The following is a 21866-nucleotide window of genomic DNA, read 5'->3' on the forward strand; positions in this document are numbered from 1 at the left end:
AGTCACAAACTTCTGTTGGGGCACAAAGATCTATTTCAACCAGCACTCCAGGTGATGTTTATAAACAGTGATATTTTAAAAATACCTCTACTTCTACATTACGCAGTTAGTTCCAAGAGTGTTCATTGAAAAAGTCACCAAGGCCAACCTTTGGCACAGAATCATATAACTTAGAATGTCAAGAAAGTTGGGAATGGAGGTAGGAGAATGATATGTACATATGTGTGTGTGTGTGTGTGTGTGCGTGTAAGCACATAAGTTCAACCTTTAACATCATGTTAGTAATGTCTTATAGAAGGGCTTAATGGCTTCTGGGTGAAATACAACAATCTTCACACACTTTCCTCTCAGAAACTTTTTTTGGTCTCATTTTTAGCAGGTTATTCATAACAAGCTATACAAAGTAAACTATTTTGATTCTGCCTTAGGCAGGGTTTGGGGTTCATGATGGAAATGTGGTGGAAAGGTGTAATGATGATAGGATTGGTGTTGTATTTAAATATTGTGAACACTGCTGGTGGGAATGCCGGCTGGTTCAGCCCTTTTGGAAAACAATATGGACGATTCTCAAAAAATTAGAAATTGAGCTTCCATTTGACCCAGCAATACCACTCCTGGGAATATATCCTGAAGAGGCAAAAAGGTATAGTAGAAATGACATCTGCATTTCTATGTTCATTGCAGCACTGTTTACAATAGCCACAATCTGGAAAAAACCAGAGTGCCCTAAAACAGATGACTGGTTAAAGAAACTTTGGTACATCTACACAGTGGAATACCATGCAGCTGTTAGAAAAGATGGAGTCATGAAATTTGCATATAAATGGATCAACATCGAAAATATCATGTTGAGTGAAATGAATCAGAAAGAAAGAGACAGACATAGAAAGATTGCACTCATATGTGGAATATAAAGTAGCAGAGAGGTACGAGCTTGCAATGATGTAATTTCTGGCAGAAATTTCTGTGGATTTAGTTACTAAAATACTAAAATATAGAAATCCGAAGCTGTGCAGTTGCTCGACCTCATATCTGTTCATTCTCAGCAATGGAAAACAAATTATCAAATTTTTCCTTTTCAGCAGGTCCGACTTTGGGGGAGAGAAACTCCAAACAATAATAGTGAGTTTTTTGTTGAAATATTGAAGGTAATCAAAGTAAAGTGAAAGAAAAATGAAATTTATCAGTTACACAGGCGGGGTGGGGGCCTGGGGAGGGGGGTGGGGGGAGGTATACTGTGGTTCTTGGTGGTGGAATATTTGCACTGGTGAAGGGATGGGTTTTTGGGCATTGTATAACTGAGACTTAAACCTGAAAGCTTTGTAACTTTCCACATGGTGATTCAATTAAAAAAATAAAATAAAAAAACAAACAGAAAAATAACTATTATGAACAACTTTATAAAAATAAAATTTAAAAATTAATTTTAAAAAATTAAACAAAAGTGTTCAAATCATAAAGGGGAAAGAAAGCAAGAACAATTCCCATACTGGGAAAATGTGCAACCGTAGAATCAAAGTGCTTGCTTCCTCATTAGCTGCCCCATAGGGAGGACAGGGTAGTGTCAATCCTCACATCCTGAAACAACAGGATCTGGCCAAATGAACAAAAATAAACATCAAATAAAAATGTCAGGTATAATATGTTCCTTTCAAACAATCTTGAAATCATTATAAAATGAAATGAGGAACTCTGCTTCCTCTTTCCACAGAACCAGAAATTGACATGAATATGCCATATTTATATCATTTGAAAATGAAATACATAGACTTAAATTGGAAATAGGAAATAAAATGTACTTAAAATAATATTTGTGGGCTGGAGCAATATCAAATAGCAAATAGCATTTGCCTTGCACTCGTCTGAACCGGGTTTGATTCCCAGCATCCAATATGGACCCCTGAGTACTGCCAGAGTAATCCCTGAGTGCAGAGCCAGGAGTGACCCCTGAGCATCACTGCGTGTGACCCAAAAAGCAAAAAAAAAAAATTGAGACAACTAAGGGAAAATCCTGATCAAATTTAAATCCCAAACACAATACAAAGACACCTCAGAGACCAGACCCCTCTTCAAATCATATTGAAATACATAGTAGTCAGTGAAGGTAGTCTACCAAGGCTATGTGTTCTTACTAAATTATTATGTGATAAAGTAGAAATAACATCTGTACCTACATATTCATTACAGCACTGTTCACAATAGCCAAAATATGGAAACAATCCAAGTGCCCTAAAACAGATGACTGGTTAAAGAAACCTTTGTACATCTACACAATGGAATACTATGCAGTTGTTAGGAGAGATGAAGTCATGAAATTTGCTTATAAATGGATAAACATGGAGAGTATCATGTCAAGTGAAATGAGTCAGAAAAAGAGGGACAGACATAGAGGGACTGCACTCATTTGTGGAGTGTAGCATCACATGAGGCTGGCACCCAAGGACAGTAGATACAAGGGCCAGGGAGATTGTCCCATAGCTGGAAGTCTGCTTCATGAGTGGAGGGGAGAAGGCAGATGGAAGAGAGAAGGGATCACTAAGAAAATGATAGCTGGAGGAACCAGTTGGGATGGGAGATGCATGCCGAAAGTAGATAATGGAACAAACATGATGACCTCTCAGTGTCTATGTTGCAAGTTATAATGCCCAAAATTAAAGAGAGAGTATGGGAAATATTATCTGCCATAGATGCAGGGGGAGGGTGGGAAAGGGGGATATACTGGGGATATTTGTGGTGGGGAATACTGGGGATATTTCTGGTGGAGGGATGGGTGTTTGATCATTGTGAGATTGTAACCCAAACATGAAAGCTTGCAACTATTTCACTGTGATTCAATAAAATTTTAAAAAATTAAAAATAAATGTATAAATAAAATAAAATTTAAAAAATATTGTGCGATATTTGAGGCTATCAAATTCAAAATTCTTTTAATGATTTTTCAAATATTTGCTGACATGCTGACTTTTGAATACACCTCAGGTGAACTTTATTTTCCCCCATAAATTTCCATCATCACAATCCCCTGAATGTCCAAATCTTGCAAACAGCTCAATTATCTTATATTCTGTAAGAGTTGACCCAACACATTTTTCCATCTGTAGCAGATTTCTGGGTTTGCTAGCACGTTGAATATTTATCCCTACAACTGTCATAGAAAGGGACTCCTGGGAGTGAGATACCACATGAACACTGGAATGCAAAATACTGAATTCAGCAAAAACTAAGGTGAGAAAATTTAAAAGGTGGATCTGTCACTCTTGGTTTCAAAAGAGATTATTAAGGTACACTTTGTAATGTGGTGCCAGGCCACCATTTAAATACACATGTAGATCATAGGCACAGGAATAAGAGGTCAGAAAATCACCCAAACACTTATATTCAAGTGATCAAGAAAACACAGTGGGGAGTGGGAGTGGGATATTATCTTCAACAAATAATGTTACAGAAATTCATATAAACATTGGAGGAAACTGAATTCTATCTTAAGTCACATAAGAGAAAAACTCAAAATGATTTAATTATTTAAGCATTAGATCTTAACAAAAGAGAGATTCTAGAAAACAAAATCCTCATAACAATTATCTTAGTAATAATTTTTTAGATATGATGTCACCACTTGAATCAATGAATCCCAAAATAACCAGTGGGACTATATTATGATAAAATATTGCTGGGACTGGAGTGAGCGCTCAGAAGACTGAGACCACACAAAGAATGTTTTGCATTTGGGAGGCCAGGGATCAATCCTTGTCACTGCATGATCCCCTAGAAACTCTGGGAACAGCCTCCAAACTTACCAGTAGCCCCTAAACACCGCCATGTGTGGTCTCCGAGTACAACAAACAAGTTTCTGCACTGAAGACTGAAACATTTAACAGGAAGCAGAGACAATCTAGGGAATGGGAGAAGACATTTGCAAGTCACATATCAGAATAGTGAAGACTGTTAAAAATACAGAATTGGAACATAGGGCACAACGTCATGATCAGAGAGGAGTTTGTTTGAGAGACAGCACCTGAGTGCTAACTACCAAAGACCCCAGAGAACATGCTGGAAAAATTTCTTCTGAGGAAACCCAGTGGAATACAGAGAATACACCCCAGGTCAAGTCATGAGGAGGACACCAAGAGGTGACCTGTTATGACCCTGAGCAAGGGGAACAGTGCACAGGGCAGTAGTAAAGTAGATACACTGTTTCAGGCCTGGATTTCATTAAAAGGCATAAATATATAATTAGAATCATTTTTGTATAAGGCAAGATGTATAGTGATAATGATGAGAAATGAAAGAAAGCCAATGCATATTTCATTAATCTTATGTGCATTGGCTTTCATTTCTCATCATTATCACTACATGTCTTGCCTTATTAAAAATGTATTTACAGTTTGGAATTACAAAGTAGATCATGTTTTTCCTTCAGGATATGATTAAAGTAAACATGTGAGTTAACTTCACCAGTTCTGGAAAGCAGTAACATCTCTACCTATTTCGTTACCTCTAAAATACACCTTGGTCCTCTCCATTCCTTCTGACCCATAGATAATATTAGTGGACACGGTACTAAAAGTGTTCTGTTGATCAACCCAAAGAGCCTAGACACTGTATTTCTGCCTATTTTTGCTTGTTTGTTTTTCTTATCAATAGAAATTTTTATTTCTTATTTTAATATGCCACTTTGGGGGATAAATCCCATTTTATAGTGTTTTGTGTCTTCTCAAAAAAAATCTGAAGATAAATTGGAGTAACCCCATATAATTATATTTTCTTAGAGCAAATGGGAGTTGTGATGTCTTATACGTTAGTGAAACTCTGTGAGTCATATCTTCAGCTCTAGTCCTCCCACCTTAGCCCTGTTCAGTCACACCCAGATACTTGTTCTGAGATTTCCTAATTGGACCTGTGCTGGAGGAGACGAGTTTGAAAGTATTCACAGAACAGCGAGTTTACTGAAGTGGCCCGAGAGTTCAAAAAGATGAAAATTATAGATTACTGACTGGGTAAGAAAGTTCTCCCAAAAATTATCTTTCAGCTCCAAGATTTTCTAGAGAAAAATATAGGACTGAGGTCTCCACATGGGGGTAGACATAGTTGACGTATATCAACCCACATCACTCAGTATCTGTTACTCTATAGTCACTGTCTGTGTGAGGTCTCACTATCTGCCTCTTTCAAGATCTCCTTCAGGAGATATCAGAGTTACACTGGGAAATAAAGAGAAATGAAACTGATTTGCATGAAGTGCCTTCTTCTCTGGGACTCTGGGAAATGAAAAGTTCCCAGGACACCCGACACAAGCCAGAAAATGAAGAAGACCACATCTATCAGTATCTCCATTATATTATAGAGAGCTTTTACTCAGCTTTCCCTCAAATGGTTTAATCAGGGGAGTGGATTCTATATCCTTGGGGTCTCGGGGTATTCTGTTTTAGATACATATTCTCAGACTGTGGTAACCTTGGAGTCATCACTGTATATAGGACACCTGTTCTTTTATCAGAGGGTGAGTGAGAAGTATAGGTAGGAAGCGGAGACACACAACTTCGGTTCAGTCTTTCCCGTTCTAAGAAAAATTTATTCTTGTTTGGAGGTTGGCCTCCAACACATCCAAAAGGGGCCTTTGTTCCTCAAGACTCCAAGTAGGAAAGAGCAGAAATGTTTTCTGTGTTCAACCCTGGTGGTCACTGCAGATTAATATTATTTTTCCCATCCCAATTTATAATAAAAGCTTACATAATGGCCAATTCAAGGAGAAAGATTGTGGTTTAAGATAACACATACAGGATAATTCAGGAACACATTTGCTGATCAACTCAGAAAAAAAATCACTCATACCTAATGTGATGATTTAACTGACTGAAAAACCTGAATCTAATTGCCTGAAAATGAAATTGTTTCTGATTTCTTCTGAATAATCACAAAGATTAATACTAACAAAAAGACAAATGAACCAAATGCAGAATATCGTTCAGATTCTTTTGCCAAATTCTCCATAGTAGACCAATAATAAATAAACACGAAATACACATCCACTTAAAAGTCCATATGAAAAGTAAGGCAATAAAATATGAATTGACCTTTTAAAATATGTCTAGATATTCACAGTATAAGATAAGAATTTAACACAAAAACTTATGCCCTATATAATTAGTAAATTATAAAGTAAAAAATGAATTAGATACCACCATACAATATAATGATTTAATGTACTGACAACTATTTGAAAATGAAAAGATGGAGAAATCTTAACAACAACTAAAGTCTATACCCAATAACCAAATGATCAAGATTAACATAATACCTAATTATAGTTAAATAGAAAACGTATATAAGACAGCTCTATAAAATTATTGAATTTTTCTGTAAATGTAAAATTCTTACAGAAAGAAAGAATCCCCATCACAAACACATAAGGAAAAGAAAAAAATATATTCTTTTTCCTGGGCCTGTTTTTAAGATTTGCCAGGCCTAATATTTGTACTGCAAACAATCTCATAATAGCCTGTAAAACTTTTTTTTCCAGGAAATACTCATGGCTTACTACTGACTGTGTTCTCAGAGATCACTTCTAGTAAGCTTGGGAGATCATATGAGATGTTGGCATTGAACCCTGATCACTCACATGCAAGGGAGGTACTTTCCCCACTGAACTATAGCTCAACCCTAAGACAAAAATTTTTAACATTAAACATGATGTCACCTTGATGGACACCTAAAACCAATAAAAATATTTCTGAAATAAAGTGAGTTATGAATACAAAAAAAGGGAAAATTACCTAAGTGATAATTGCTAAATGGGTGTAAGGCAGAATCGAAACTTTGAGGAGGATATTGAAAAGAAGTAAAGAAGTATCAACAAGGAGTAGCAAAGATTGAGTCAGAGTAATGGTACTAGAGAGTATTGGAAGGGTACTGAGTTGATCCCTAACAATATTTTGAATGACTTCTATTTAAAAACAAAAGCAAAATTAAAACTTGATTCTCAGCAATGGAAAACAAATTATCAAATGCTTCCTTTCCAGCAGGTCTGACTTTGGCGGGGGGGAAACTCCAAAAAATAATGAGTTTTTTTGTTGAAATATTTAATGTAACCAAAGTAAAGAGGAAGTAAAGTAAAATTTATCAGCTACACAGTCGGGGAGGGAGGCTGGGGGTTGGGGAGTTGGGGGGAGTTTTGCAACTTTACACGTGATTTAATAAAAATAAATAAATTTTAAAAAAGAAAACTTTAAGAATTTGATTTTACATGGCAAAAAGTATCATTTTAAAAATTAAAAAACACATAAAAAAACTCTTTGCTCTGAATAATTAAAATACACTAAACATTATCTTGAGATATCAACAGGGGGCATTGATGCTTTTGAAGTGAACAAGGCCTGCAGCAAGTTCAGACTGAAGAAGTGCCAACAGGTGCTTCCTCCCAAGGGACTATCCTAGCTCAAAGCTAGCCCAAGTTTCCCCTTCACTGAAGAGCTAGTTCTTCACTGAGACACAGAAATGGGGGAGGGGATTTATGCTAAATGGCTGAGATTTGCAGCATGCACAACCAACACAAACCCTTCCTCCAGGTCAGAGGGACATAAAAGAGGCGCCAAAGTCCTGTGTCAGCTGTGAGGCCACGATGTCCTTGAGAGTCTGCACCATGAGCAGGAGTCTTCTCTTCCTCCTCGTCCTTCTTGTCCTTACTCACTGCCCAGGTTCATGGAGATTCAAGTGACCAACATTTAGGGAATTTCTCTGATTTCCATTTTCATTCCTGATGTGCTTCTGTTTCCATTTCAGGGTCCAGTTCTCAGGCTGTGGTGACTCAGGAAACTTCACTGACTGTGAACCCAGGAGGGACAGTCCTTATCACATGTGCTTCCAGCACTGGAGCAGTCACTGATGGTCACTATCCACACTGGTTCCAGCAGAAGTCTGGTCAAGCCCCCAAAACAATGATTTATGACACAAACAAAAAACACTCCTGGACTACAGCCAGGTTCTCAGGTTCCATCCTTGGGGACAAAGCTGCCCTCACAATCTCAGGGGTCCAATCAGAGGATGAGGCTGAATACTATTGTTGGCTGTTATACAGTAATGCTTGACACAGTGACAAATTTAGATGTGGTACCAGTACATAAATTAGCTGCCCTTGTTACCTTGGGTCTATGAGTAATCGTGCTATATAGTTGCTGTAAATCTCTATGCATTTAAAGCTTTACTCAACTCTATAACATTTGAAATATTCTTTGAATTTTCACTAATCTTTTAATTTAAAATTTTATTCTTTATCATGAGTTGTGATTTGGCAAGTTGTTCGTAATACAGTTATTTCAGGCATTCAATGTTCCAACGCCAATCCCACCATCAGTGTGTTTTTCCCTCCACCAATATGTCCAACCCACCACTCGAGCTTGCCCTCTTAGCAGGCACAAACAAATTTGCTTCATATTGCTTATTGTAACATAAATCATTGCTCTGGGAGTTTGACCAGATTTCTGCTGGAACCAGTATGGATAGTGACCATCAGTGACAGTCACTTTCCCCCCTTCTCCCTCTGCCACCCAGGACCCAGGGTTATTGGGTTTCTGTCTCTCCACGCAGAAAAGAACTTCAGAAGTAGACAAGCAGTGAAGTAAAGCAGATTATATTTGGAGGTTTTGAAAGGAACAGGGGAGAGAAAGTGGAGAGAGCACCAAGTAATGTGCTCAAGAGAGAAACCAGGCTTCTCCAAGGGCAGAGGGAGCCTCTACACACATGCCAGTATTAGACATGAAAACATGAAAGCACACATCTCAAGTGAGGAGATGCTGGCAACACATGTACTGGGGCAAAACATGTGCTCAGGTAACACATGTGCCTGGCCGCCAGGGCACAATCAGCACATGAGTTTGGGCAGCATATGTGCGCCCCTCCTTTGTTTAAGGTGGCTTTTACAGAGTTTCTCCAACTTGCCCCCCATGTGGGGCTTCACCTAGGTCAAAGTCCATTGTTAAGGAGGTTGTCAAATGGGGTAGATTTGGGAGTGGTGATGGACTTCTTTGAAATTCCTTTCTGGCCTTTTACTCCTGATGGAGCTTCTGTCAAGGGGTGTCAGCCTCCTCAGGGTCCATTGCTGGAGCCAGGTGAGGGTCTTATCAGGTCTTAGTTCCTGTTTTCTTCAAGGTTGGTCTTTGCAACTTGAGAGCTATTACTTCCCAGGAAATTTACTACCATCATCCCTATCTGCCTATATCACTATTATGTGTCGAGTTGGATTACTGTATTTTCTTGACTTGCTTTTTAGGCTTTATGTGGAATTTATAGACTGAAGTGTTAGACTAAGGATATTTACTCATAATGTTGAGTTTGCCTTATATATGGACACTCCTGAACATGTCTTGATTAGAGGTGTATTGTCATCGCAAGGATGAAATCAAACGAGTAGAGAGGTCTCTAGGGGAGAGTAGCATAAATTCTGAGTTGAGGGATGAGAGTGAGCTCTGCAGCCTCCCTCTCCCTAGGCAGCTCTATGGTCTATGCTTTCCCAGCACTTCAGGTTATCAGTAATCACTCATCTTTGGTCTGGTCCTGATCTGAAGGTTCTGTTGCCAGGTCTTTTAGAGGGTTTCAACAGGAAGAGATCTAGGAGATACACATATAAGATTGTCAGCAACAGACTCAAAAGCAATCACAGTGAAGAGATTCTCTGTGAAATCTAAAAAAAAAAACTGAATATAGTCTATAGATATCGTATTTTTGTGGGTTTTTCAGGGAGGAAAAGGCGTCACAGCCAGCTATGCTCAAGGGTTACTCCTGGCTTTTCACTCAGGAATTACTCTTGGCAGTTCTCTGGGGACCAGATGTGATGCTGAAGATGAAATTCAGTTTGGGGACATCTAAGGCAAACCCCCGACCAACTGTACTATTACTCCAGTCCTTATCACATTTTTTTGTGTGTTTTTGATGTTGAATTTACTTTAGTATTTTAGATCAGTGTTTGTAACTGTTTTTACACCCTTGAACTAGCACCTCTGCTGCAAACAGATATATGACCTATCAGAACTGTCCATTTATTACCAGTGTAGTAAACTGGTGGATTAAATCTTTCTATACCTGTGGACACGTCCATTGAATGGTTGTTAAAAAATGCTGTTCTAACCTTTGAAGAACAGGAATCACTGTGGATGAATATAGTCTCAGTAATGAGTGTGGACATGGATACAACACGTGATTTGTGATTTGTTTAACAATAGGCTTGATGCAAAGATGTGCTTTTCTTTTGAGTAGGCCACAGTAGAGCTTGTGGATTAGGTAAATTCTTTTTTTTTTTTTTTGCTTTTTTTGGGTCACACCCAGTGATGCTCAGGGGTTACTCCTGGCTTTGCACTCAGGAATTACTCCTGGCGTTCTTGGGGGACCATATGGGATGCCGGGGATCGAACCAGGGTCAGCCGCTTGCAAGGCAAACGCACTACCCACTGGGCTATTGCTCCGGCCCCAAGATAAATTCTAAATTTATCTCCACCAGCTTAAACTCCACCTGCCTCCCCTGGGGATCAAAAGATAAATTGTAAGTCACCATCCTGGATAAGCTCCATGCTAACATACACATAGATGGATCCTAAGGCTATAGGTATCTCCTAAAGCAGGGATTTGTGTTATTGTCCCTTTTAGTATTGACTCACTGGCTATTTGCTGGAGGTTTCGTTTCCACCATTGTTGGCGAATATCTGTTTCCACTCTAGTGCTGAACTATGGAGTCTGCTCTCTGGTGTCTCTTTTCTCTATAGATATACACCTCACTGGGATTCGAGATGCAACTTACCTCCTTGCAAATCAAGGTAGCCTGGAGAGACATCAATAATATATTTACGCTTACTGTGACCTGTTTCAAAGTCTTCCACAGTCTTTCACTATGGGCCCTTGCTCCTCCAACCATTGGGTCACTTTTCAGAACTGAAATTTCATTTCATTAATAAATCCATTGAGATATTGGACAAAACATGTAGCATAATTACTCGTCTACTATTTTTCTGCTGAAGGCTTCATGATCCATTGGTTCATTACATTTTGACTATAAACTTAAGCAATGGGTTGAGACAAACAGTTGTGAGATCATTCTTTCCCTGTTGGATAGATTGCAATGGCATATATTGAGGATATTTCAGGTAGCCTTTTGACCTTTTCTCTAAACAGACTGGGTGTCCATGTCAGTCCAGCTGCCTTCTTATCTACTGCATTAATGGCACTCACAGACACTCTATGTTTAACAGAATAAAGTAAAGCAACTCAGAAGATAGACAGAGCAGCTTTCAGTGTAGTTTCAGTTGCTTGAATCACATCAACTCTGTCAGGATCCCAAAATATCAATAAATTGATAATCTCTTCCAGATTTCTCCCAGAATGACCATCAATCATCACCTTTTCTTTCAGCAAACCTTTATTATACTAAAAGTCATGCTCGGGGGGAAGACTGAGTATACAAATAAGACATGTGGTACATGTGAGAGCATGTTCTGTCCACTGTGTCCGCGCACTTGTGTCTCACCACGCCTAGATGCTTAGACATCACTTCCTTCTCATTGGCAAAAGATTTTCCACATCATTTTCAAAGTAACATTTAAAAACACAGTCTCATGCTCAATTAGTAAAACTAAAAGCAAAATATTTTCAGTTCAAATATGCTTGAAACAATATTTTTAATGTTGGAGATACACTTCTTCATCTCTGACAACTGATGAATAACAAAGGAGAATCTGGTGTCCTGCACAGGAGGACCTATGACAAATTTTTTTATCTAAGAGCATATGGTATGAAAAAACAGGGGCTCATATATGACCACTCAATAAACAAGAAAGCCAAAAGAGTCCGAGTGGAGCATTAAGATTTGCCGAGGTCCTGAGGAAACCTTAAAAATTGGTGATATGTCATACTTCTTTTTGTTATTATCTTTTGAGAGCTCTAATTTTTTCCTTTATTTATTTTTAATGAGTGAATCACCGTGAGGGTACAGTTACAGATTTACTCATCTTTGCGCTTTTGTTTCCCTCATACAAAGTTTGAGAACCCATCCCTTCACCAGTGCCCATTCTCCACTACCAGTAAACCCAGCAACCCTCCTACCCTCCCCCATCCCATCTCCCCCCACGCCACCCTGCCACTGTGGCAGGGTATTCCCTTTTGTTCTCTCTCTCTAATTAGGTGTTCTGGTTCACAATAAAGGTGTTGAATGGCCACTGTGTTCAGTCTCTAGTCTACATTCAGCCCGCATCACCCTTCCCCCACATGGCCTCTGACCACATTATACTTTGTGATCCCTTCTCTGAGTTCCCCTCTCCCCAGAATGTGAGGCCAGCCTCCAAACCATGGAGTCAGCCTCCTGGTACTTATTTCTACTAGTCTTGGGCATTAGTCTCCTACTCTGTTATTCTATATTCCACAGATGAGTGCAATCTCTCTATGTCTGTCTCTCTCTTTCTGAATAATTTCACTTAGCATGATACTTTCCATGCCTATCCACTTATATGCAAAGTTCATGACCTCCTTTTTTCTAACAGCTGCATAGTATTCCATTGTATAGATGTACCAAAGTTTCTTCTACCAGTCATCTGTTCTAGGGCACTGGGTTTTTTCCAGATTCTGGCTATTGTAAACAGTGCTGCGATGAACATATAAGTGCAGACGTCATTTCGACTATATTTTTTTGCTTCTCTGGGATATATTCCCAGCAGTGGTATTTCTGGGTCAAATGGGAGCTCAATTTCTAATTTTTTGAGAATCGTCCATATTGTTTTCCAAAAGGGCTGAACCAGTCGGCATTCCCACCAGCAGTGTAGAAGGGTCCCTTTCTCCCCACATCCTCTCCAACAGTGGTTGCTTTTGTTCTTTTGGATGTGTGCTAGTCTCTGTAGTGTGTAGAGCACTTTTTCCTGTGCCTTTGGCCATTCGTATTTCTTCCTTGGGAAAGTTTCTGTTCATTTCTTCGCCCCATTTTCTGATGGGGTTGGATGTTTTCTTCTCGTAGAGTTCAACCAGTGCTTGATATACCATTGATATTAACCCCTTATCTGATGGGTATTGTGTAAATACCCTTTCCCATTCTGTAGATAGTCTTTGTATTCTGGTCACTGTATCTTTTGTGGTGCAGAAGCTTTTTAGTTTAATGTAGTTTCATTTGTTGATCTCTGATTCCACTTGGTTGGCCAGTTGCATATCATCTTTGAAGATACCTTTATCTTCAATATCGTGGAGGGTTTTGCCAACCTTGTCTTCAATGTACCTTACGGTTTGTGGTCTGATGTTGAGGTCTTTAATCCATTTTGATCTGATTTATGTGCATGGTGTCAGGTCGAGGTCTAAGCCCATTCTTTTACATGTGGTTGTCCAGTTGTGCCAGCACCATTTGTTAAAGAGGCTTTCCTTGCTCTACTTCACATCTCTTGCTCCCTTATCAAAGATTAGATGATCATACATTTGGGGTTATGTGTAGGCATATTCCACCCTGTTCCATTGGTCTGCAGGTCTGCATTTGTTCCAGTACCATGCTGTTTTAATTGTTACCGCTTTGTAGTAAAGTTTGAGTTTGGGGAGGTTGATGCCTCCCATCGTCTTTTTCCCAAGAATTGTTTTAGCTATCCATGGGCGTTTGTTGTTCCATATGAATTTTAGGATTGCTTGATCTGTTTCTTTGAAGAATGTCATGGGTATCCTTATAGGGATCGCGTTGAATCTGTATAATGCTTTGGGGAGTATTGCCATTTTGACAATATTGATTCTCCCTGTCCATGAGCAAAGTATATGTTTCCATTTCCTCATGCCCTCTTTTATATCATGGAGTAGCGTTTTATAATTTTCTTTGTAGAGGTCTTTTACTTCCTTGGTTAAGCTGATTCCGAGGTACTTGATTTTCTAGGGTACGATTGTGACTGGGATTGCTTTTTTTCATGTCCCTTTCCTCTGCCTCATTGTTTGTATATAGGAAGGCCATGGATTTTTGGGTATTGATTTTGTAGCCTGCAACTTTACTGTATAAGTCTATTGTTTCTAAGAGTTTCTTAGTAGAGGTTTTGGGCTTCTCTAGATCTAGTATCATATCATCTGCAAATAGTGAGAGTTTGATTTCTTCCTTCCCTATCTGGATGCCCTTAATCTCTTTTTCTTGTCTAATGGCTATCGCAAGTACTTCCAGTACTATATTGAAGAGAATTGGTGAGAGTGGGCATCCCTTCTACGGAGAAATGTTGTGGACTGACGGCAGGGATCAGGCTGAATCGTACAACCACGAAGTCCTGTACCGGTGTGTTTGCATCTTTCTATAGGGGTACATTCCAGACCTGATGAATGTCCAGGGATAAACATAAATGGGAGCAGCCACATAGAGCTGCCTGATGGTCTCTGCTGAGATCTCAAAAGTCAAAGATTCAGCTGCATGGATACCTGATGTTGAGGTAATAGTCTGTGAGGCAAATTGAAGTAATAGTCTGTGAGTTCCACCAAGCCAAGCAACCCTACCCAGTATAGTGTTTCTGTCTCTTCTTCAAATAGAAGTAAACTAACTGCTCAGGGTTGCAGCAGCCCATTCTCGAGCACTGAAAGTGGGGATAGGATGCTCAAATGGAGAACACAGAGGATACAATGGATATGAGTACCCATCTATCAATGCTTTGCTTTAAGAACTGAAAACTAAACGCAATTCAGATATAAATTCTAAACAGAATTGGACTGGAGAAGCATTCATACGTGACATAAGTAATCACCCATACGGCAAAATATTTATATTATTCACACGTTTGGGGAGAACAATTAACACAGAATAATAATACTGCTTAGATCCTGTGCTCAATATGGCTAAGAAAAGTAGGTAACAAGAAGGAAGGAGTGCTGATTCATGAAGACTCCTTCTTCTCAAAACTCCTCTATACAGTTCCTTCCTGGGAAATCATGAAGCTAAAGTTAGCTACTTTGGGACCTAACAACTCCAGATCTGACAAATGTCTCTAAGCTAGAAAAAAGACAAGCAATAGTGAACACTAGAGGGGCACTAGAGGGGGCAGTGTGCCATGCCCTCAGAGCAAGATCTGCAATGGAATGCAGCCCCAGACCTTGGAGCTCTCTACTGTATGGCACTGACTTGGAACAACTCAGAAACTCTGTCATGGTCACACTGCTGAGTGACCCTCAGAAACTTATTTGCATGACAACCCCACCTCCACAGTGGCATATATTGAGGATATTTCAATTCTGAAATTTTCTCTAGACAGACTGGTTGACCATGTCAGCTCCAGCTGCTTCTTATCTACTGCTTTTATGACACCCACAGCCACTCTGTTTAATGCTGTCAATAATAAAAGCAACTTAAAAGATAGCCAGAGTAGTTTTCAATATACTTACACTTGCTTGAATCATATCAACTCTGTCAAGGATCACATAATATCAAGAAATCTGGGGCCTCTTCCTGAGTTCTTCCAGAATTACCATCAATCTTAACTTTGTTTTAGCAACCCTGTAGCACTGTCTTCCTGTTGTTCATCGATTTTCTAGACCGGGCACCAGTAACACCTCCATTGTGAGACTTGTTGTTACTGTTTTTGGCATATTGAATCTGCCACGAGTAGCTTGCCAGGCTCTGCTGTGCGAGTGGTATACTCTTTGTAACTTCGAAGCATAGCACACCAATGATGGGCTGACGTGACCTCACCTTTAGGCAATGGGTAAAATATTTTGAGGTCAAAGGCCATTTATTTCCAAGGTAATGGAGGGCTTAGAAATTTTTTTTTAAAAATTCATGATATTGGAATGTAGCCATACAAACAGGGAGAGGAAGCTGAGATGATAATCTTCAAATCATGTCTATTCCTGGTAGTGTCAGGAAATATAACTTAAAATATTGTGAATGAGAGTCAAGTTTTGGGAGCTGTACAATAGGTATGTGCCAATAGTTTTAATGTGGGAAAATAATGAAAAACTTTAAGAAAAGCTTGCTTAATGCTAGTCTCCCCTTGAATGCCTCATACCCAATAGATGAGATTATTTGACTCCTCTAACTCCAGGGGTTCAGTAGCAGCACCCTCAAGCACTTTAGGTTGAGTTGGGATGCTCATCCCGAGAACATACAAGACTCAAAGGACTTCAAATTCCCTTTAATCTACAATAGATTTTGTTTAGTTTTCATTTAAGAACTGAGAACTAAATAGTACTCAGCAGTAAAAGGCACAGGTGGCAATGAAGCATTACACGTGACATCATCAATTACCCATATGGCAAAGTATCCACATTAGTCCATGAGTTTTTCAGGAACTTGCAGCAATTAACAGGAAAGAATCCTGTAGCTCAGAGCTTCAGCTCAACAGAGTTGTCTAAGGAAAGTGGAGGAGGATAAAGAAGAAGAAGAAGAATGCTGATGTGTGCAGATTCCCCTTTCATAAAACTCATTCATCCGGTTCCTGCCTGGGGAATCACAGAGACTGAATTTATATTGTTAGAGACCTAAAATCTCCAGATCTGAGAAAAGAAATTGGAAACAAGGAAAAAAAGACAAGCAATGCTTAATCTTCTCATCAGTGGACACTAGGGGGGGCAGTGTGCCATATTCTGAGAGCAAGTCCTGCAATGAGCTGCAGCTCCAGACCCTAGGGCCCTCTAGTACATGTCACTGACATGATACAACTCAGAAACTCTGCCATGGTCACACTGCTGAGTGACCGTCAGGAACTCATTTGCATGACAGCCCCACCTCCACAGAAAGAAGCAGGTATAATGAGAGCTTGGAGGCTGGTCCTGAGCTGAGGAGTCTGACAAATCACAGCCTTGGGTTGTCTCCACCATGGCCTGGGCTCCTCTCCTGCTCACATTTCTGGCTCACTGAACAGGTCAGGGGGATTCTCTGGGTTGGTGGGAGAAAATGGCAAAGGATACTCTGCTGCACCTTTGTATTATTGTTTTATCCTAAGCCCTTGATCTCACATCTGTTTTCAGGGGTCACTTCTCAGAATGTGGTGATTCAAGAATCCTCACTAGCCACAACTCCTGGAGGCACAGTTACACTCACCTGTGGCTCCAGTACTGGGGCTGTCACCACCAATCACCTTGCCAGCTGGGTTCAACAGAAGCCCTACCAGAAACCCTGGGGTCTAATGGGTGGAACCAGTAATAGATATCCTGATGTTCCTGCCCGATTCTCTGGCTCCCTGCTTGGAAACAAGGCAGTCCTCACCATCACTGGAGCCAAGGAAGAGGACGAGGCTGAGTATTTCTGTGCTCTGTGGTTCAGCAACCATTTCCACAGTGACAGATGGAAGTGGGGAAGTGAGACATAAACCCATAGCTAAGCTTCACCTTTTGTTGCTGATTACAGCAACAAAAGATAGATCACTTCTAGTAAAGTCATCTATTGCTATGTCTTCTCTATATTGTTGATGAAAAATAACAAATATTCCTGCAAACTTTCAAGTAAACAAAGTTATTCCAGGTCATGACCAATTCCTTCACTTAAATACTGGTGTCCTAGTTCCTGGCTTCTTATTAAGTTAGGATTTACTCTATTTCTTTTTTTTTAGCATACAAGCTGATCACAGGAATTACCAGCCATGCACAAGTAATGTTATTGGTGTAAAATCAATTATATTTCCTCCATATGCAGCATCACTATCAATGTTGACTCTCATTATGAGTACAGAATAAAACAATATTTTATGTAATTATAACATCACTGAAAACTTTTTATATAGTATACATGTTGCTCTAAATTAATACACATTTAATATAACATAATCATATGGAATGTTTAGAAATTAATTCCAATTACATTCTGTCATCAGTAATGTCCAGAAAATCATTGAAAATTACTTATGAAATGAATGATCATTTGCTCTGAAAAATTACAAACAACATTGTGAATTGAGGAAGTTACCATAGGACACTGATACTTTAGATTTTGGGGGTTTGGGTTTTGTTTTGCTTTGTTTTGGCGGCCACACCCAGCAATGCTTAGGGGTTGCTGCTAGCTGTGCACTCAGGAATTCCTCCTTATGTTCTGAAAGATGACAGTTGATGTTTCTTTGGATGAAGCCAGAGTGGATGTATATACTTTGTCAGTATAATAACCCACCTTTGGAATTTTCAAAATTTAATTTAGAACATTTGTTTTAACATTTAAAGTTATAGGTTAGTCAGAGAGATATTTCGGTAGGTTATGTGCATTCTTATCATGCCAGAAGCATTGCTTAATTCTCCAGGATTGCAGTTCTTTGAGCCTCCCAGATGGGACTTTCAAGCACAAAGCGGGGGTTGCCCCCAAATCCAAACAAAAATAAAGTTAGAGGTATAAAAATTTAATTATTTTAAAAATTATTTATTTGAGTATCGAGTATAGTATTATTATGTTTTCAAAAATATGATATTTATTTTTTAAACAATTTATGAAAAGGGCCAGAGCGATAACATAGCGGGTAGGGCATTTGCTTTGCATGCAGCCATCCGGGGTCAATTCCTCCATTCCTCTTGGGGAGCCCAGCAAGCTACTGAGAGTATCCCTCCCGCACTGCAGAGCATGGCAAGCTACCCATGGCATATTCAATATGCCAAAAACAGTACAACAAGTCTCATGGTGGAGACGTTACTGGTGCCTGCTGAAGCAAATTGATGAACAATGGGACAACAGTGCGACGACTGTGCTATAGTTACAAAAAATATTTTTGTTTGTTTTTGAGCCACACCCACTAGTGGTCAGAGTTCTGCACAGAGGGATCACTCCTGGTGTCCTCAGAGACCATATGAAATGCCAGAGATTAGAGCCCGGGTTGGCCAAATTCAAGGAAATGGTAGGAAACTACAGTATTGTCTAGAGGAAACCTGAAAGCCTGTGTAACATCTCCTGAGCAAGCACAGTGACTCAGACAAGGACCTGGGCTTGTCTGTACCACCATTCTAGCCCCTTATGAAAATCATTGAAATGAAATTTGACCATGTAATCTTGAGACTTCTCAAACTACCCTCATGATATCTTCTACATTTTATGCAAATCTATAAACTTGCTCTACATGGCTTTTCATATCTTTTACTACTGTTTATTTTTATCTAATATACAATTCTGTATCTTACTTGAAAATTGTTTTTAATCTAGTCTATGAGCTCTTTTTAGATTTTATTTTCATTTCAGTTTCTTCAAATACAATTAGCAGGGTCACTGTGGAACTACCTGTGCTTCTTCTTTATCTGTTCAGTGAGATCAGTAAACTGGGTGTCTGGGCTGGTGGCTGTTCCCTGTGCCCTCACTGATGAGACTCTGCAGCTGCTCCTTCTCTGGCCCATCAGAGTCGCTGAGCATGGACTTAGTCTCCATAGGTGCTTCCTGCTGGGCTCTCCCATGGGGGAAAGCAAATCTCCTTCCTGCTTACTCTGTGCTGAGATTTGGACTCATTTAATTAATGGATGGAAACTTGTTTTGCATAGATAGTCCTTACTTTTACATAGGGTGAAGAAGTAAAAGGGACTTGGGTAGAAATTCTCAAAGGTGGGGTCAGGGATCTTTAGCTACCAGGGACCGGGCTCCTCTCCTACTCATGTGCCTCTCATTGCACAGGTAGGGTCAGGCCTTAAGAGCTAGCACCAATTCCCCACAAACTACATAATTTTTCCACCCCAATTTTTTTTTTTTTAATTTTTATTAAATCACCATGTGGAAAGTTACAAAGTTCTCAGGTTTATATGTCAGTTATACAATATTCAAACACCCATCCCTTCACCAGTGCCCAAATTCCACCACCAGAAACCCCAGTTTACCCCCCGCCCCCACCCCCTACCCCCTACTGTATAACTAATGAATTTCACTTCATTTTTTCTTTACCTTGATTACATTCCATAATTCAACACAAAACTCACTATAGTTGACATAACTCTCTCTCTCTCTTTTTTTTCTCTTTTTCCTTTTCCATTTTTTTTTTAATTTTTCCCCCTCATCCCCCTTCCTGCGCCTCATAGTATGGTGTACTCCACGCCACGTTGGCCAGCGTGGGGCTTTTGCTTAGCTCATAGTCCAGAGGTGGCTGTTACATTAAGAACCTTCAATATTTCAACAAAAACTTACTGTTATTATTTGGAGTTTCCCCCCCAAGTCTGACCTGTTCAAATGGAACCCTTTCACATTGATGACAATTATAAATGTTAAGTCGCGCAGACGCGGCAGCGTCCGCGCGGTTTTGGATTTCTGTATAAAGTCCTGGGAAAATTCTGCCAGAAATTACATATTTCCTCCGTTAGCCGGCGTGGGGCAAAGGCTTAATTCACAGTCTCCATACATGGGTGCAGGCACTTGCTGGAACCCCAATTCCTAAAGCTGTCTCTGGTTCCCGCTTGTTCCACATCCACCGGCTCTGCAGGGGCATGGGCGTCCGGGCCGAAAACCCGGCCGGCCAGAGCCGAGCACGGGCCCGACTAGGGCTGGCTCTGTATCCTGCGGCTGTTTCAAGTTCAAAGCACACATTTTTTTTTTTTTTTCCGCGCCACCAAGTTCGTACCTTCTCAACGGACCCACAAAATGTCAGACTCCACGCCTTCTCCCGGAGGGGAGAGAGACCAAGAAGGAAGGTTCTTTCCTCCGTTAGCCGGCGTTCCACCCCAATTTTTAAGAAAAGTTTTCATAATGGCCAACTCAAGGAGCAAAATTGTGATGGAAGATAGCACATCCAGGGTAATTCAGGAACACATTAGCAGATCAATTCTGAAAGAATCACTCATACCCAATGTGATGGTTTAATTGGCTGAAAAGCCTGAATGTACTTGCTGGAAAATGAAATTGTTCATTTGTTCATTTTCATTTCTTCTGAATAATCACATATATTATTCACATATATTACTCTCTGCAGGCAGAGTCTCTTGCCTGCACGCCCAGCTGTCTTTCCCGGGGCCCCTCGGTGGGGATGGGCTCCAGCTTCCCTCCACACCCTGAACAGAGCTCCCAGCGGCCGAAAACCACCAAACCTAGCTATAGCCATGCTTGAGGCCCCTCTCCACATCTTCGGACAGGCCTCACGCATGAAGGTACTGGCAGAGGAACCCAGGTGTGTGTAATCCCATCAATGGCCAACATCCAGAGAGAGACTTAAAAGCAAGCTCCCAGAAGAGATATCCTGTAGCCTACTTCTCCCTCTGGGAGAAACTGGCAATCTTCTGACAGTTTCCTGCCCACATGGGACAGCCTTGCAAGCTTCCTATGGTGTATTCATGTGCTAAATCCAGTAACAAGCTGGATCTCATTCCCCTGACTCTGAAAGAGCCCCCAGTGCGACATCCTTGGGAGGGCCTAGTAGAGATAGACTTATAAGATCTCAGGGAGGGAAAGAAATGAGAGGTTACTGAGCCCATTCAAGAAATTAAAAATTAGCGGGATTTCATGATTGTGATCATGAATCACATATATTAAAACTAACCAAAACATAAAGAACCAAATGCAGAATATCCCTCAGATTGTTTAGCAAATTTCTCGAGAGTTGAACCTATAATAAAAAATAAGGCAAGAATACACAAATGACCTTTAAAAATAAGTCTAACACATTGTTAGATATTCACAATATAATATAAGAAATAAACGCAGAAACTTATGAACTATATAATTAGGGAATTATAAAGTAAAAAATAAATTAGATATCACCACACAATAGAATAGAAAAAGTTCAGTGCATTGACAACTATTTGAAAATGAAAAGATGGAGAAATTGTAACAGCAACTAAAGTAACCAAATGATCAAGATTAACATAATACCTAATTATAGGTAAAAATCAAAACATATGTAAGAAATCTCTATTTCTTTTGCATTTTGTCTGTAAATTTAAAATTTTTACAGAAAAAATCCTCATCAAGAACATAGAGAAAAGAATTAAAATGTATTCTTTTTTCTTCTGCCTGTTTT

General features: G+C 39.7%; 1 protein-coding gene across 1 annotated transcript in view; it reads left to right on the forward strand.

The window, feature by feature from the left end:
* LOC129407054 (uncharacterized) overlaps positions 1-17234 on the forward strand; it is a gene marked incomplete at its 3' end in the record, with an annotated part of 36381 nt that extends 19147 nt beyond the window's left edge. The window contains 2 exon segments of the mRNA XM_055147159.1: positions 7780-8088; positions 16966-17234. Coding sequence (XP_055003134.1) covers positions 7780-8088; positions 16966-17234 — 578 coding nt within the window.
* Between the last annotated feature and the right edge of the window lie 4632 nt (positions 17235-21866).

Source organism: Sorex araneus, chromosome 9 (assembly GCF_027595985.1).
Source record: "Sorex araneus isolate mSorAra2 chromosome 9, mSorAra2.pri, whole genome shotgun sequence".
Taxonomy (NCBI): domain Eukaryota; kingdom Metazoa; phylum Chordata; class Mammalia; order Eulipotyphla; family Soricidae; genus Sorex; species Sorex araneus.